The 15,295-nt window shown below is 45.8% G+C and overlaps 1 protein-coding gene across 1 annotated transcript; it reads left to right on the top strand.

Annotated features, from left to right (window-relative positions):
• The first annotated feature begins 1,496 nt into the window (after window positions 1–1,496).
• On the top strand, window positions 1,497–15,184 carry RBFA (ribosome binding factor A). The gene is made up of 7 exons (XM_008161602.3): window positions 1,497–1,713; window positions 5,156–5,198; window positions 6,883–7,059; window positions 7,648–7,760; window positions 12,002–12,086; window positions 14,053–14,126; window positions 14,573–15,184. The coding sequence occupies exons 1-7, from the start codon at window positions 1,553–1,555 to the stop codon at window positions 14,961–14,963; spliced, it is 1,044 nt and encodes a 347-aa protein (XP_008159824.2). The 5' UTR covers window positions 1,497–1,552; the 3' UTR covers window positions 14,964–15,184.
• The last annotated feature ends 111 nt before the right edge of the window (window positions 15,185–15,295 follow it).

A 15,295-nucleotide genomic window follows, 5' to 3' on the forward strand; every position in this document is an offset into this window, starting at 1 on the left:
CAGAATGACCTTTCCTCCCTAGCATATGGCTGGTCATGGGTTTGGAACCCTGACCTTTCTTCCCTAGAGATAATATCTAGGCCTTAGTTGTAGTTCATCTCCAGGCCCAGAAAAGCAGCAAAACTAAGGATAGCTGAGCTCAGGACCAGCTACATTGACTAATGACCTCCTCTCCTGATGCCAACCAATCAGTGGAGACCCTGACCCAGAAAGGACATGCCTGGAAAGCTGTTGAATATTCTTAGGGGAGGTCTCAGATCTTCCCCTGAGACCTCCCCTAAGAACTCCATCCTTAAAACCCTTAGGACAGAGGACCTAACATGCTCTCCCTCCTGGGAGCACTCCCGCATCTTCCCCCCCCCCAACCCCCCATGTGCACACCTTTACCTTCCTCACTTCTAAGCTCCAGGGGTCCTTCCTGGACCCCTAGAACTTGTTTAAATTGCTTCTTCTACCTCTGTGATTTTCCAAATAAATGTCTTCTTATAGTTTAAGTCTTGGCTCTGAATTCTTTCCTAGCCAGAACTCAAGTACTGATGTTGCTGAACCCAGGGCCGGTCTGACCCCACCAGTCTAATACCTGATGCAGTTCAAGCCGCCTACAACACATTGAGCCCCATCAAGGTGCCATACCTGTTGTAAGAGCTGGAGCTACCTTAGGGAACAAATCACCACTGTGGCGGGCTCACTGACTAGTAGGGGACAAGACCAAGCAGTGCAGCATCTCCATGAGCCAGCGACTAACGCGGGCGAGACAGGGAGGTCAAGTATGACGGTGCCGATGAACTGGGGAGGAGTTTGCCTCCTTTCTGGAGTTTTTTTGAACCTGGTGAAAACATGAGGCATGCGCAAAGGAAGGGGCAGTGAAAACAGGCAGACACATGAGGGGCTCCACTCCAGGATACCCCAACCACAAGCAAACAGCTCTTACCCGCCTGCTCCCTTCCCTTGCTATTTTGTGTCAGCGGAGCTGCAAAGTGACCTTGCTTGTTAGGTCCGAGCGTTTACATAAACTGTACTCCCAGCAGTCTTCTGGCTTGTGCGCTTCCAAGAGGTAAAAATTCACCTTGCCGCCTGGCCCCGCCCGCCGCTCCGAGTCCCGCCCACCCGTCCTCTAGGCCCCGCCCCTCCACGTCACCCGTCCCGCGCCCTCCACACCGCTTCACGCGCGCGTCGCCCAGCCCCGCGACGCCCCACCCAACGTCACTCCGCCCGGTACACGCGTTCACCACACCTTGCGTCGCCCTGCCCCGCCGCTTCTCATCCCGCCTACCCGTCCTCCAGGCCCCGCCCCGCCCACGTAGCTCCGCCCACGTAGCCCCGCCCCACTCCGCACGCACGTCTCCCCGTGTGCACGTAGCCCCGCCCCACAGTTTACCTTCCGCCCCGCCCGAGTCGCTCCACCTCAAGTTTCCCGCACCGCGGCTTCAAGTTCCTCCTCCTCGACCTCGGGGCCCCGCCCCCACTGCACGTCGCCCCGCCCCGCGTCACGTCGCCCCGCCCCGCGTCGCTACCCCTCACTGTGCTCTGCCCCAGGGCTCTCTCCGGGACTATGTGGGTGGCGGCCCGCCGGCTGTGGGGACACCCTGCGGGGCTCTGGATGGTGCTCGGCGGCCGCAAGGCGGGGCTTCTTCCTGGCGGTGTCCGAGACCTGCATGGCTCCCCAGTCTCCTGCGGCAAGAACCTGCTCAAGAAATTTGCCTCGAAAACCAAGTAAGGGATGGGGGGTAGGGGATGGGGGCGGTTCACTTACGGTCGGGAGAGGCAGGGAACCGGGGTGGTGCCTACCTACCCGACTGGGGTCCGCGGAGGGATGGTGGGGTCCACGAGGCGGGGGTGGAATCCACGGGTGGGCGGCGGTGCCCACGGGGCGGGCATGGGGCCCACTACGCCGGGTTCCGCGGACGGCGGGGTCCATGGCACCCCTTCAGCAACTGCAGCCTTTGCTCGTTAAATTAATGATTATTGAAAGATCGCCGGCAATTCCACTTTGTTAACATTTGCGTTTTTCCTGCCCAACCCTTTTATCTGTTCTTTCACAGTTGAGATAATAGTCTCCTAAAAATTGCCAGTAGTATGAAGCAAAATGATGTCTATTATACGTTTATGTTGATTCTTGTTACCAGTAGCATTTTTCAGAAGAGTAGTTTCATCAGAGAAGAAAATTAGAAAAACATGAAAATTTTTTTTTCCATATTAATGCTTTCCTTGCGGGTGGGCTTAATTTGAGAAATAAATTTGAAAGTTTGTCAAGATAGATTTTTATGGTTAGAGATAGAGATAATGAAATATGTTAATACCTATACCACTTTTTAGATATATGTGGTAGATTTTTTTTGTTTTAATAGACTACTTTTTAAAAGTTTTAGATTTATGAAAAATTTGGCAAAGATAGTACAGAGTTTCCATAAAACCACACCCTTGTTTTAACATCTTACATTATTAGTCTGGTACATTTGTTATAATTAATGAACCAGTATTGACATGTTATCATTAACTAAAATCCATGCATTATTTACATTTCTTATGATTTATCTAGTGTCCTTTTTCTGTTCCAGTGTCCCATTTAGGGACCAGGTAACATGGTCATCATCTCTTTACTGTGGCAGTTTTGTGTGTGTGTTTTTAAAATATTTTTATTGATTTCAGAGAGGAAGGGAGAGGGAGAGGTAGATAAAAATATCAGTGATGAAAGAGAATCGACTGGCTGCCTCCTGCATGCCCCCCATGGGGGATTGAGCCTGCAACCCAGCATGTGCCCTTGGCTGGAATCGAACCTGGGACCCTTCAGTCCTCGGGCTGACGCTCTATCCACTGAGCCAAACCAGCTAGGGCAACTGTGGGAGTTTTTTAAAACTGCCCCTGTTTTTGAAGACCTTGACAGTTTTAAGAAATACTGGTTAGATATTTTTAGGATGTCTCTCTGTTGTGGTTTGTGTGATGTCTTTCTCATGATTATACTGGGGTTATAGGTTTTGGGGAGGAAGACCATAGAGGTTAAGTGCCGTTTACATAACATCCTGTCTGGGGCACATGCTATCACATGGTTTATCACTGTTGACTTTAGCTTTGATCACTAACTGAGCTTGTTCTATCAGGTGTATCCACTATAAAGGTACTTACCACCCATTATATACTGTCGTCTTTGGGGGGAAGTCACCATGTGCAGCCCACTCGTGAGTGGGAGTTATGTTCATGAATTATTTGGAATTCTGTATGGGTGATGCGTTTCTTCCACATTTATGAATCCTGTTAGAATGGGTTCATCATATATAATAAAAGGCTAATATGCAAATCGACTGAACGGCAGAATGACTGGTCGCTATGAAGCGCACTGACCACCGGGGGGCAGACACTCAATACAGGAGCTGCCCCTTGGTGGTCAGTGCACTCCCACAGGGGGAGCGCCGCTCAGCCAAAAGCCGGGCTCACAGCTGGTGAGTGCAGCAGCAGTGGCAGGAACCTCTCCGGCCTCCACAGCACCACTAAGGCTTAGGCCCACTCCCCTAAGCCGGCAGTCGGACATCCCCTGACTGAGGGCTCCTGGACTGTGAGAGGGCTCAGGCCTGGCTGAGGGACCCCCCTCCCCCCAAGTGCACGAATTTCATGCACTGGGCCTCTAGTAGGTTATAATCCAGTACTCCTTTGTTTTGCTCAACTTGTTCCAGTTTGACTATTAGGAGTTCTTTCAGTTGGATCCTATATCCCTCTGGGTATCATTATTATGGGGTTTGTGGTGGCTTTTACATTTTTTATTTTCATCCTAGAGGCCTAGTGCATGAAATTCATGCACGGGTAGGGTCCCTAGCGGCTGCCAGCTGGGGCCTTCCTTCCCTTGGCTGCCTGCCACTGCCACTCCCTGGTGGTCAGCACGTGTCTCCCAGTCTGTCAAACTCCTGCCTGTGGGGACAATTTGCATATTAGTCTTTTATTATATAGGATTTTATTTTTTTGGTTTTGGTAATCCTCACTCGAGGATATTTCTTCCATTGATTTTTAGAGAGAATAGAGGGAGGGAGGGTGGGGGAGAGGTAGAGAGGGAGAGAAATATCGACATGAGAGGGACACATAGATTGCTTGCCTCCCACATGGGCTGGTGATCAGTCCTACAACCCAGGTACATGCCCTTGACCAGGAATTCAAATGGCAACCCTTAGGTCCGCCAGCCAATGCTCTAACCACTGAGCACACCAGTCAGGGTTATTTTTAGCACTTCCTTACTTTGTGGCACTATTGGAAGCCTCAGTTCTAGAATCAGCCATTTCTCCAAGGAGTTCTAGTTCCTCTTGATGGAGAATGGCCTTAGAAGCCATGATTTGAGGGCTGAGTATGTTCATGCTATTGGGGTGTCTGTCTTTTAGGCCCTTTCAGCTGACAAAGCAAAAATATAGGAGTTTATGTTAGCTCATGTATATATACTATCTGTAAACATTTCTGTATGTCACCATCTGAATCTGTTGTAAGTGAAACTTGAGTTCATATAAATCTCCAACTCTAATTCACTATCACACGGACCATTCTAGTTTCCTTTCCTTGCTCATCTGGAACCTCCCCCTGCACCATTGAGAAGCACCTGTTTACTTAGTTGTTCAACCCCAGAGTCATTCATCTATACCTCCTGGAGATAGCTTTATCAGGTAGAGTGCATGCTCCTGTGCAGCTGGGGATGTGTATTGTTAGACCCCCTTTCTCTACCTTTGGGACGAGAAGTAGACTGTGAGTAAAAATTATGAGGTTGAGCCCAGCCGATGTGGTTCAGTAGTTGAGCATCTGACCCATGAACCAAGAGATCTTGGTTCCATTCTTGGTCAGGATATATGCCCAGGTTGTGGGCTTGATCCCTACTGGGGGACATGCAGGAGGCAGCTGAATTATGTCTCTCTCTCATCGATGTTTCTATATAGCCCTCTCCATTCCTCTCTCTCAAATCAATAAAAACATTACAAAAAAATTATGAGGTTGAATTGCAACGGTCTTCTCTCTCTCCCCCGCAGCCTATGTTGTTGTCAATTCAGTAGATTCCCAGTCTCATAATATCAGTGTCTAAGTTTAGCTCCTTAGAAACAGTTCTGGTATCATAAGCTCAAGTTAGCATATGTAACTTTTCTCTAATTTGCTATCAGTGTCTAACATAATTCTTATTTTCTCGCCATAGAAAGAAGTTTTGGTATGAAGGCCCTTCCCTGGGCTCTCACATAGTAAGTAGAGTGGCAGCAATGAGCACCTTCACAGCCTTGATGGGCTTGAGGTTCCAGAAGTCGGCAAAGCTCCAGCCTGGCAGTCCTTCCATTTCCATATTGGAGAGGACAGAGTCTGTAGGGGTGGGACTGGATGAATTGGTAACATGGAATTTGGACCTTAAAAAAAATTACTAACACTAAAGTTTTCCAGAATGTCATATCTGTGATCAAATTCTGACATTCAGTTTTTAATTTTTAAATATATTTTTATTGATTTCAGAGAGAAAGGGAGAGGGAGAGAGAGATAGAAACATCAGGGATGAGAGAGAATCATTGATTGGCTGCCTCTTGCACGCCCCCCACTGGGGACCAAGTCCACAACCTGGGCATGTGCTCTTTTTTTTTTGGCAGGAAAACAAACTTTATTGAGCCCCCCACCCTAGTTCTCTTTCTCCTGTACAGTCTGGGTTCTCCATAGACGCCCATTCCGGGGGGCGGCAATGAGACCCACTTTTCGGCCAGCAGGAGCCAGGGCATGTGCTCTTGACCAGAATCAAATCTGGGACCCTTCAGTCCACAGGCTGACACTCTATCCACTGAGCCAAACTGGCAAGGGCCATTCAGTTTTTAATGTGTGTGTATAAAACACACATGCTTATAGGTACATTGCAAAAGTTTATGTAATTAATGATCTGGGGACATTGATAGAAAAACTGTGTATACTAAAAACCACTGAATTGTAAATGTTAAGAGGGAGGATTTTATAATGTGTGGATTATATTTCAGTAAAAATTTTTCTTGAAAAATACATACTGGCAGTAATTTTAAAAAAATATATTTTTATTGATTTCAGAGAGGAAGGGAGAGAGAAATAGAAACATTAATGATGAGAGAGAATCATCGACTGCTCCTGCATGCCCCCTACTTGGGTTTGAGCCTAAAAACTGGGCGTGTGCCCTTGACTGGAATTGAACCCGGGATCCTTCAGTCCTCAGGCCAACACTCTATCCACTGAGCCAAACCAGCCAAGGCAGTAATTTTTTCTTTAAAATATATTTTTGTTGATTTCAGAGAGAAAGGGAGAGAGAGAGAGAAATATCAATGATGAGAGAGAATCATTGATCGGCTGCCTCCTACACGCCCCACACTGGGGGATCAAGTCCATAACCCAGGCATGTGCCCTGACTGGGAATTGAACCCTAATCTCCTGGGTCATTGGTCAGCACTCAACCATTGAGCCATGCTGGCCGGGCAGTAATTTTTATTTTATTTATTTATTTATTTTAATATATTTTATTGATTTTTTACAGAGAGGAAGGGAGAGGGATATAGAGTTAGAAACATCGATGAGGGAGAAACATCTATCAGCTGCCTCCTGCACACCTCCTACCAGGGATGTGCCCGCAACCAAGGTACATGCCCTTGACCGGAATCAAACCTGGGACCTTTCAGTCCACAGGCTGACGCTCTATCCACTGAGCCAAACTGGTTAGGGCCGGGCAGTAATTTTTATCTTGGAGGAATGCTAGGTAAAATCTGGAAGGATCCAGCTCTGTAAAATAAACGTATCTTAAAGCTAAGGTGGTTGAGTGTAACATTTGTTTCTTGTTTATCAAGGTGTTCAAATTCTTCCCAGCTGCCTTTATTGTAAGTTAGTACAAGTTTAATGTACAATCTAATGTGTCTGTTCTTCCTAATGCAGACTTACAAGCCATCCAAGTTGGAACTCCTAACAAAGAGCACATCAAAGAAAACCAAGAAGGAAGACCACGTGCGCCTGAGGGCCCTGAATGGCCTCCTCTACAAAGCGATCAGCGATTTGCTGTGCACCCCTGAAGTGAGCCAAGAGATCTATGACCTGAATGTGGAGCTGTCCAAGGTAGACTGCAGGGGCCAAACCAAGAAATGGGACTGAGGATTGCTGGCCTAACCGTTACTCACAAGGTCTTTAGTGTGGGTTGTAGAAGTGATGCTAAGGGTGGCCATTTAAGTACTGAAGACAGATGGAGGGGATGATTGTGGTACGAAATCAGGGAAGGGAGGTATCTGACCAGATAGCACCAAGTGTGTGGTCAGACGCCCAGTGAGTGTTGATGACATAGTGCATTCAAAGACCTGTGGGTCAGATGAGAAGTTGATATGTCTGCCTTTGTCTCGGAGTAAAGAAGAAGGAGGTGACTTCCTGCCATCTGTCCACTTAGAGTGAGTTTAGCCAAAGGGAAGTAGTGAGGAGAATAGTGGCATTTCAGATGTTTTCAGTGGTTGGGGTTGGGCAGGTGAGGGTTTGGTTTCTGGCCCCGCTTCATCAGCTGAGAGTGTGCGCAGGAGATGGTGGCTTTTGATGGTGCAGCTGGAGCACTAGCTCTGGGGAGGTGGACATGCTGTCTCGTTAGTTTCCATCTCCTGTGCATTGTTTGTGGAAAACCCACTTAAACTGAAAGGGATTTGCTGGGGGGGCGGGTGTCAGGTGTCTTTGACCTCAGACTTCTCCGCCTGCCGTGTGTACTGGAGGACGACTGGCTCTGCTGAGCAGAATGCACACACCCAGGTCACTCTGAAGCGATTCTCAGGACATATGAGGTGAGGATGCTTTGCTTGCCAAGTGTATTTGCTTTTGCAGCATCTGGAATTTCCCAGCCTGTTTCATGATGTATTTTTGCTTTTGAGGGAAATTTTGGAAGCATTTTTTTTTCCCTCACCCGAAGATTTGTTGGTTTTTATTTATTTACTTATTTTAGAGAGAGAGGAAGAAATATCGATCTCTTTCCTGTGCACACCCCAACTGGAGACCTAACCTGCAATCTACGTAGGTGCCCTGACCGGGAATTGAGCCCGTAACCCTTCGGTGTATAGATGATATTCCAATCAACTGAGCTACCCAGGCAGGGCTGGAAGCATTGTCTTGAACTTCAGAGTATAATTTACATTTTCATATAAGCCATAATCTAGGCAAGAGTTTCTCAATGTGTCATCCTCTATCCCTAGGGGACCCCAATATCTTTTGGGGGATTCATGAGGTTAAAGCTATTTTCATAGTAAGATGTTATTTTCTTTTCTCACTGTGTGGACATTTGCACTGAAGCCACAGAGGACCTGTAGTCATCATAGCTTCATCCCACATGCTCGCATGAGCGCTAGCCTATAGGCTGAAGAGTCCTGGGTTCAATTCTGGTCAAGGTCACATGCCTTGGTTGCAAGCTCAATCTGGCTGGGGTGTGTGCAGGAGGCAACCAATCAGTGAAACATCGATGTTTCTCTCTCTGTGTCTTTCCCTCTCCCTTCCACTCTCCCTAAAAGTCAACGGGAAAATATCCTCGGGTGAGGATTAATAAAAAAGAAAGAAATAAGGGTTCCCTTGATGGATAAGTAAAAGTTACCAATATTATTAAATTTTGACCTTTGGGTGCATGTCTTTTTTAATGTTATTTTTTTACTGATTTTAGAAAGAGGAGGGAAGAGGGAGAGAGATAGAAAGAAACATCGATGAGAGAGAAACATTAACATTGATCGGGGATCAAGCCCGCAATCAGGGCATGTGCCCTGATTGGGAATCAAATGGTGACCTCTTGATGCAAGAGTCAACCACTGAGCCACATTGATTGGGCAAGAATACTTGTCTTTTTAGTATTGTGTGTGGGGGGAGTGTGCGTGGAGCCCCTGCTGTGTGCTGAGGTGGGGTGGCTGTCCCTGGGAAGAACGCTGCAGGTGATGAAATAGAGACTTTTTCACTTGAAGGAGCAAGAGAACCAACTACAGTTTTTCAGATTTGGGTATTTAACAGACACTTTCTTTTTTTTTTTTTTAATATATTTTATTGATTTTTTTACAGAGAGGAAGGGAGAGGGATAGTTAGAAACATCGATGGGAGAGAAACATCGATCAGCCGCTTCCTGCACACCCCCTACTGGGGATGTGCCTGCAACCAAGGTACATGCCCTTGACCGGAACCGAACCTGGGACCCCCGAGTCCGCAGGCCGACGCTCTATCCACCGAGTCAACCCGGCCAGGGCAACAGACACTTTCTGCAAATGGACCAAGTAAACCTGTCACTTCAGGGAAATCAACTGACCATACCTGTTGCCAGTGATAAAATTCAGGCTTTGACGTAAAAATCAGAATTTTAGAAAACATCACGGCCGCTGCAAGTTTGACAGCTTTCCAATAAATACTATTAAGTACTGATGAGATTGGTGGTGATGCCAACAAAGGCAGTGTTGTGTGGTGAAATGTGTCAGTCAACCTTCCAAAAACCTGCATCACTTGCTGACCCAGTGTTTCTAGATGACCAGTGTGTGAGGTTACAGAATCACGCATAGGGAAAGGTCAGAGTCCAAGAGAGACCGGGGAGTTTAATGTGACAGTGAGGCATGTTCATTGGTTTCAGATTCCACATTGCAACCAACCTTTAAAAAACTATTACGTGTTGAGTTTTTGTTTAGTATAAAAAAGATCCATATTTTTCTTAAGGTTGTTCATATAGTCCTCCATTTTTCACTAACAAATCTATGTGGGGCCCTAACCGGTTTGGCTCAGTGGATAGAGCGTTGGCCTGCGGACTCAAGGGTCCCAGTTTCGATTCCGGTCAAGGGCATGTACCTTGGTTGCGGGCACATACCCAGTAGGGAGTGTGCACGAGGCAGCAGATCGATGTTTCTCTCTCATCGATGTTTCTAACTCTATCCCTCTCCCTTCCTCTCTGTAAAAAATCTATAAAATATATATATATTAAAAAAAAATCTATGTGGGGCCAGATTTTCTTCTTATATTTCAACCAAAATAACATCAGAACAGATTAAATGCAGATGCAAATATGAGAATCCAGCTGTTTTTCATTAAGTGGGGCATTAAAGAAATTTGCAACTGTAATACAGTGCCACTATTTTCAGTAATTATTTTTGGAAAATAACAGTTATTTTCCATTAAAAATGTCTATTTGAATGTTTAATGGGTTTACTTTATTTATTGCTTTTGAGAGAGAGGGAGAGAAAGAGAGAGAGAGAAAGATCGATTTGTTGTCCCACTTATGCATTCATTGGTTGATTCTTGTATGTGCCCTGACCAGGGATCAAACCTGCATGACTTATCAGATGACTCTAACCAAACTGGCCAGAGCCTAGTGGGTTTACTTTAAATGAATTAATAGCCCTGACTGGTTTGGCTCAGTGGATAGAGCGTCAGCCTTCAGACTGAAGGGTCCCGGGTTCGATTCCGGTCAGGGGCATGTACCTTGGTTGTGGGCACAACCCCAGTGGAGGGTGTGCAGGAGGCGGCTGATTGATGTTTCTCTCTCATCTCATTGATGTTTCTAACTCTCTATCCCACTCTCTTCCTCTCTGTAAAAATCAATAAAATATTTTTTAAATGAATTAATAAATACATATTTTTAATTTTTTATTTTAATTTCTAGTATGGTAAATATTGATGAATATAACTCATATAAACAAAAGATCTTTGGGGTCCTCAGTAATGTTTTTAGTGTAAAGGAATCCTGAAGTTTTGAGAACTGGTGAGCTGGGTGATAGTAAAGAAGTTATTCAGTTTTCTTCTCTGGCTTAAAAAAAAGTCCAGAAACCCAACCAACCAGCACTCAGAATTGGAATCCCTCCTTCCTGCTTCCCTCTGCTTTCTCTGTGGCTCTCACCTCTCACCATATATCATCTTGTGTTGCCAGGAGAAGGGGGCAGATGTTGAGAAGTCAGAGTTGTACAAGGAGCTTGTATTTTCACATCATCTGTGTAGCTCTCTTGCATGGTGATCACTGACACCTGTCACAGTGATCCCTAAGAGTCTGTAAAGGTGTGTACTAAAGAATGGTCAGTTAATTTGATTTTTACATTTAACAGAAACAAGAAAATGAGAAATTTCCAACAAGTGTTTAGATAACAGTATTGTTTTCTAATTGATTTTTAGGTAGTTAGAAAATTTAGTTAAAGCATAATGTTCCTTTTCCCAACTCTGATCAGCCAGGGTTTAGTGTAAAGGTTTTTTCATAACCATGTACCTAGATCTGCTGTCACTGAGTAAATACACTACACATCACAGCCACATTTTCACTGGATACTTGCACCGTAATTTACCTTTTATCTGCTTGTTGCATGACTGAATAATACATCTGTGTGACATCTGGGTGGTTGGGGACTGTGTTGGTGTCATTGCCAATGCATGTCCATTGGATAGAGGATGAAACATTGATGGGTGGTTAGTGACCAACCATGGAGGCCAAGGCCAAGGCCAAAGTGATGCCTAGGAGGGCATATAGGTTTATTATTTTTTTATTAGTCTTCACCTGAGGATATTTTTCCATTGATTTTTTTTTCTTTTTTTTTTTAGAGAGAGAGTGGGAGAGAGAGGGAAAGACAGAGAGAAACATTTGATGTGAGAGAAACACATCGATTGCTTGCCTCCTGCACAGGCCCTGGTCAGGGCTCATGCCAAGGAGGAACCTGCAACCAAGGTACGTGCACTTGACCGAAATCAAACCCAGGACCCTTTGTTCTGCAAGCCGATGTTCTATCCACTGAGCCAAACCTCTAGGGCAAGGGCCTCTAAGTTTAGGTCAGTTTATTTACAGGGATCTCAATAAATAATTGCATCTAGAGAATTAAACACAGTTGTGGTGATGATGCATTTCTTATCCCTTTTGTAATGTGCAGTTGGCTAAAACCTTTCTGGGCTGACATTTTCATTTTTGAATAATTGATAAGCAAATCTTACTTTTTATGTCTTTGTGAGATTATCACATATTTTTGTTTCTGGCACTCTCACACCTCTCCTGAAAATGTCACCTGCCACAGCACTCATCTGCATTGTCTCTCTCTAGGCATCTTTTGATGTCCCAGCAGACTCTGAGGAACGTGCCACCAATAGTGTTTGTTCAGGACAAACAGCATGCAGCTTTAGCTGAGGTGAGTACTTGAAATCATAGACTTTATGAAGTAAACTTTTACATAGGTAAGGTTTCTAAAAAGATAATGCTTACAGTTTACCAAAGTAATACTTGAAAGGGTACAAATGAAAAGACAAACTCCCATGCTCATTCCCAGCCTGAGTCACCAAATGTAACCTCATTTTCTGATTCTAATTTTTTTCTTTTTAATCCTCACCCCAGGATATGTTTTTATTGATTTCAGAGAGAGAGGAAGGGGGAGATAAGAAAACATTGATGTGAGATAAACATCGATCTGTTGCCCGCTTTACGCACTCTGACTGGGAATTGAACCCGCAGCCTTTTGGTATACTGGATGACACTTCAACCAACTGAGCCACCCGCCTAGGGCTTTAAAATTTTTTAAATATGTTTTTATTGATTTCAGAGAGGAAGGGAAAGGGAGAGAAGGATAGAAACATCAATGATAAGAGAGAATCATTGATCAGCTGCCTCCTGCACTGCCCCTACTGGGGATCAAGCCTGTAACCCAGGCATGTGCCTTGGCCTGGAATGGAACCATGACCTGTTTCATAGGTTGATGCTCAACCACTGAAAAACACCAGCTGGGCCTGGGCTTTAATTATTATTTTTAATGCTTATCTCTGTAATTCTTAACTAGTGAACCAAATCTCCAGTTCTCGATTTATAAACTTGAGGCAGCCAGAGCTACCCTCCTGTGCTTACCGTCTTCTCTCATTTCCTGGATTGCAATCCACCTATGGTTATTATTATTATTACTGTTGCAGATTTGTGCACCAGTGGGGTCCCTCGGCCTGGCTTGCAGGGATCAGGCTGAAACCAGCAGTCCGACATCCCCCGAGGGGTCCCAGATTGTGAGAGGGCGCAGGCCAGGCCGAGGGACCCCACAGGTGTATGAATCCATGTACTGGGCCTCTAGTATGCATATAAGATCTTTGGTTAATCTCTTCCCGCCCTCTCCTCTCCCCCCTCCTCCCTGAGATTCATCAGTCTGTCCCATGTTTCCATGTTTGTGCATTGAGCGTCTGCCCCCTGGTGGACAGTGCTCATCATAGCTATCGGTTGAACGGTCACTTAGGCTTTTATATAGAGAGATTATTATCAATCCTCACTCAAGGATATGTTCTTACTGATTTCAGAGAGAGAGAGATGAAGGGAGGGGGAGAGACAGAGAGAGAAACATCAACCAGTTGCCTTCTATACATATCCTGACCGGGGATCAACCCACAACCCAGGCATGTGTCCTGACCAGTAATCGAACCAGTGACCTTTTGGTGCATGGGATGATCCTTAACCAACTGAGCCACACTGCCCAGGGCCAATCCTGCTTGTTTTTATTTCTGCTTATCTTCGGGTTGTGCAGACTAGTTATATGTCTGGTCCAAGTTCCTGTCAGAGCGTGTGTTGGGAGTCTTTTCTCCCAGTTTGTCTTTGTTGTATCCATCTTATTTCTGGTGTTTTCTGTGCACTAATGTAACTCCTGGATCTGCTTCTTTGCACATTTATAATTTTTATCGGTGTCCCTGGGTGACACTGCTTTCTGTTGCTCCAGAGTGACAGGCTGTCTGGGCTTGCACTGGAGCGGACACTGCCCCAGGAAGGCTGACTCGGTGCTGGCCGGCTTTTCCCCCAAGCACAAATCCTGTGGCAAAACAAGCATTTTACAAAACAGTAGTTACTTATATAATTCAATGCAGTTACTTATATAATTCAATTAATATCCAATTGTTTCGTAAATTTGACTAACATTTGCAAATTTAAATGGTTTTTAAAAACTGCTCGTCATCAAAGAAAATGTAATTATTAAAATAACAGGTGTTTGAAAGCACTGGCTATTGTATGGTCTTGTCTTTGGGAAAAGTGACGTACGTGCATCCGGAAGGCCTATGGCCCAGTGCAAGGTACACGCAGCTCCGACGCAGCACTGCGGGTGTGGTTGCTGAACTGCCCTCATTCTTTTTCAGGTGGATCAGTTACTGGCAGTTGCTGATCTTGGACCCCCTGATGAAAAAGAAGACCTTATACAAAGTGATTTCAGGTGATACATGTGGACGTGTGCTCAGTTCTCGGGCAGATGCAAGGTGTGAGTGGCCTGCAGCAGCTCCCATGGCACTTGGTGAGGCCGAGGTGCCACTGGACCAATAATAGAATGAGCTAAGTTGGCATCAAGAAATTGCCCCAAATATGGCCTACTGTGCTGGGCGTGTTTAAATGGGGGGAGGGGGAATGAACATGTGTCTAATGACCATGCAAATGGCTGCATCAGAATTGCAAGGCCTGTGCCACACACAGGCACCAAGAGTGCTGGCTGAGTGGTCCTGGGCTGCAGAGTGCCAAAACCAAACCCCCACTGTCCTATCCTCCACAGTTTCCATTGGATAGACCTTAGGACAGTTCAGAGGCCATGGGTGTGGGAAGGTAAGCACTAGCCTAGGAGCTCCCATGAAGTTGCTCTGGCGCTTCATCTGTGCTTCTCCCTTCCAGTGACCCTGAGGCCCCAGATGCCCCATCGCCATGTGACGCGCTGGGTCCTGCCATGCACTCAAGTCTGTGTGGGATTGATCATGAGGCTCTCAACAAGCAGATCATGGAGTACAAGAAGAGGAAAGAGAAAGGACACAGGGGTGAGAGCCCAGCATGGCTGGGGCCAGAGCAGGTGGCTGAGCTGACAAGGCAAATGAAAAGGAAGAAGAAGGCCAAGCCTCGTGTGGACGATGATCTCTCCCCCAAGAACTATCCGTGGGGGTTGGTGAGCGAAGACGACCTGGACGATGACAGGGCCCTTCAGGAGGAGTTCACCCCAGTACAGGAGTGGGAGCTCCGAGAAGCAGAGCAGGAACTAAAGGCAGAGAAAGGAAGTGACAGAAAGGACTGAGGTGACTGTTAATGATCACAAAGGCAGTGGGTGTGAGGCTTCAACTCTGCACCTGATGGAAATTCTGCTTTGAGAAGCACCGTCATTTCTAGTTTTTCACAGGAAAGCCTTTGTAGGATGTGCCGCTGAGTTACACCAGTTAGTGCTCTCAGCCCTGCTATTACTGGTACTGTGGAAAGGAAGATGACCTGTGGGAAGTGCATAAAAACCTTTTAGATTGATGACAATAAGGCTGATCCTCATTATTTGTGGACTCCATATTTTTAGATTTGCCTACTCATTAACATTTCTTCTTTTTTTTTAAGATTTTAAATTAATTTTCAGAGAGAGGA

The sequence above is a fragment of the Eptesicus fuscus genome, chromosome 12, assembly GCF_027574615.1.
Source record: "Eptesicus fuscus isolate TK198812 chromosome 12, DD_ASM_mEF_20220401, whole genome shotgun sequence".
Taxonomy (NCBI): domain Eukaryota; kingdom Metazoa; phylum Chordata; class Mammalia; order Chiroptera; family Vespertilionidae; genus Eptesicus; species Eptesicus fuscus.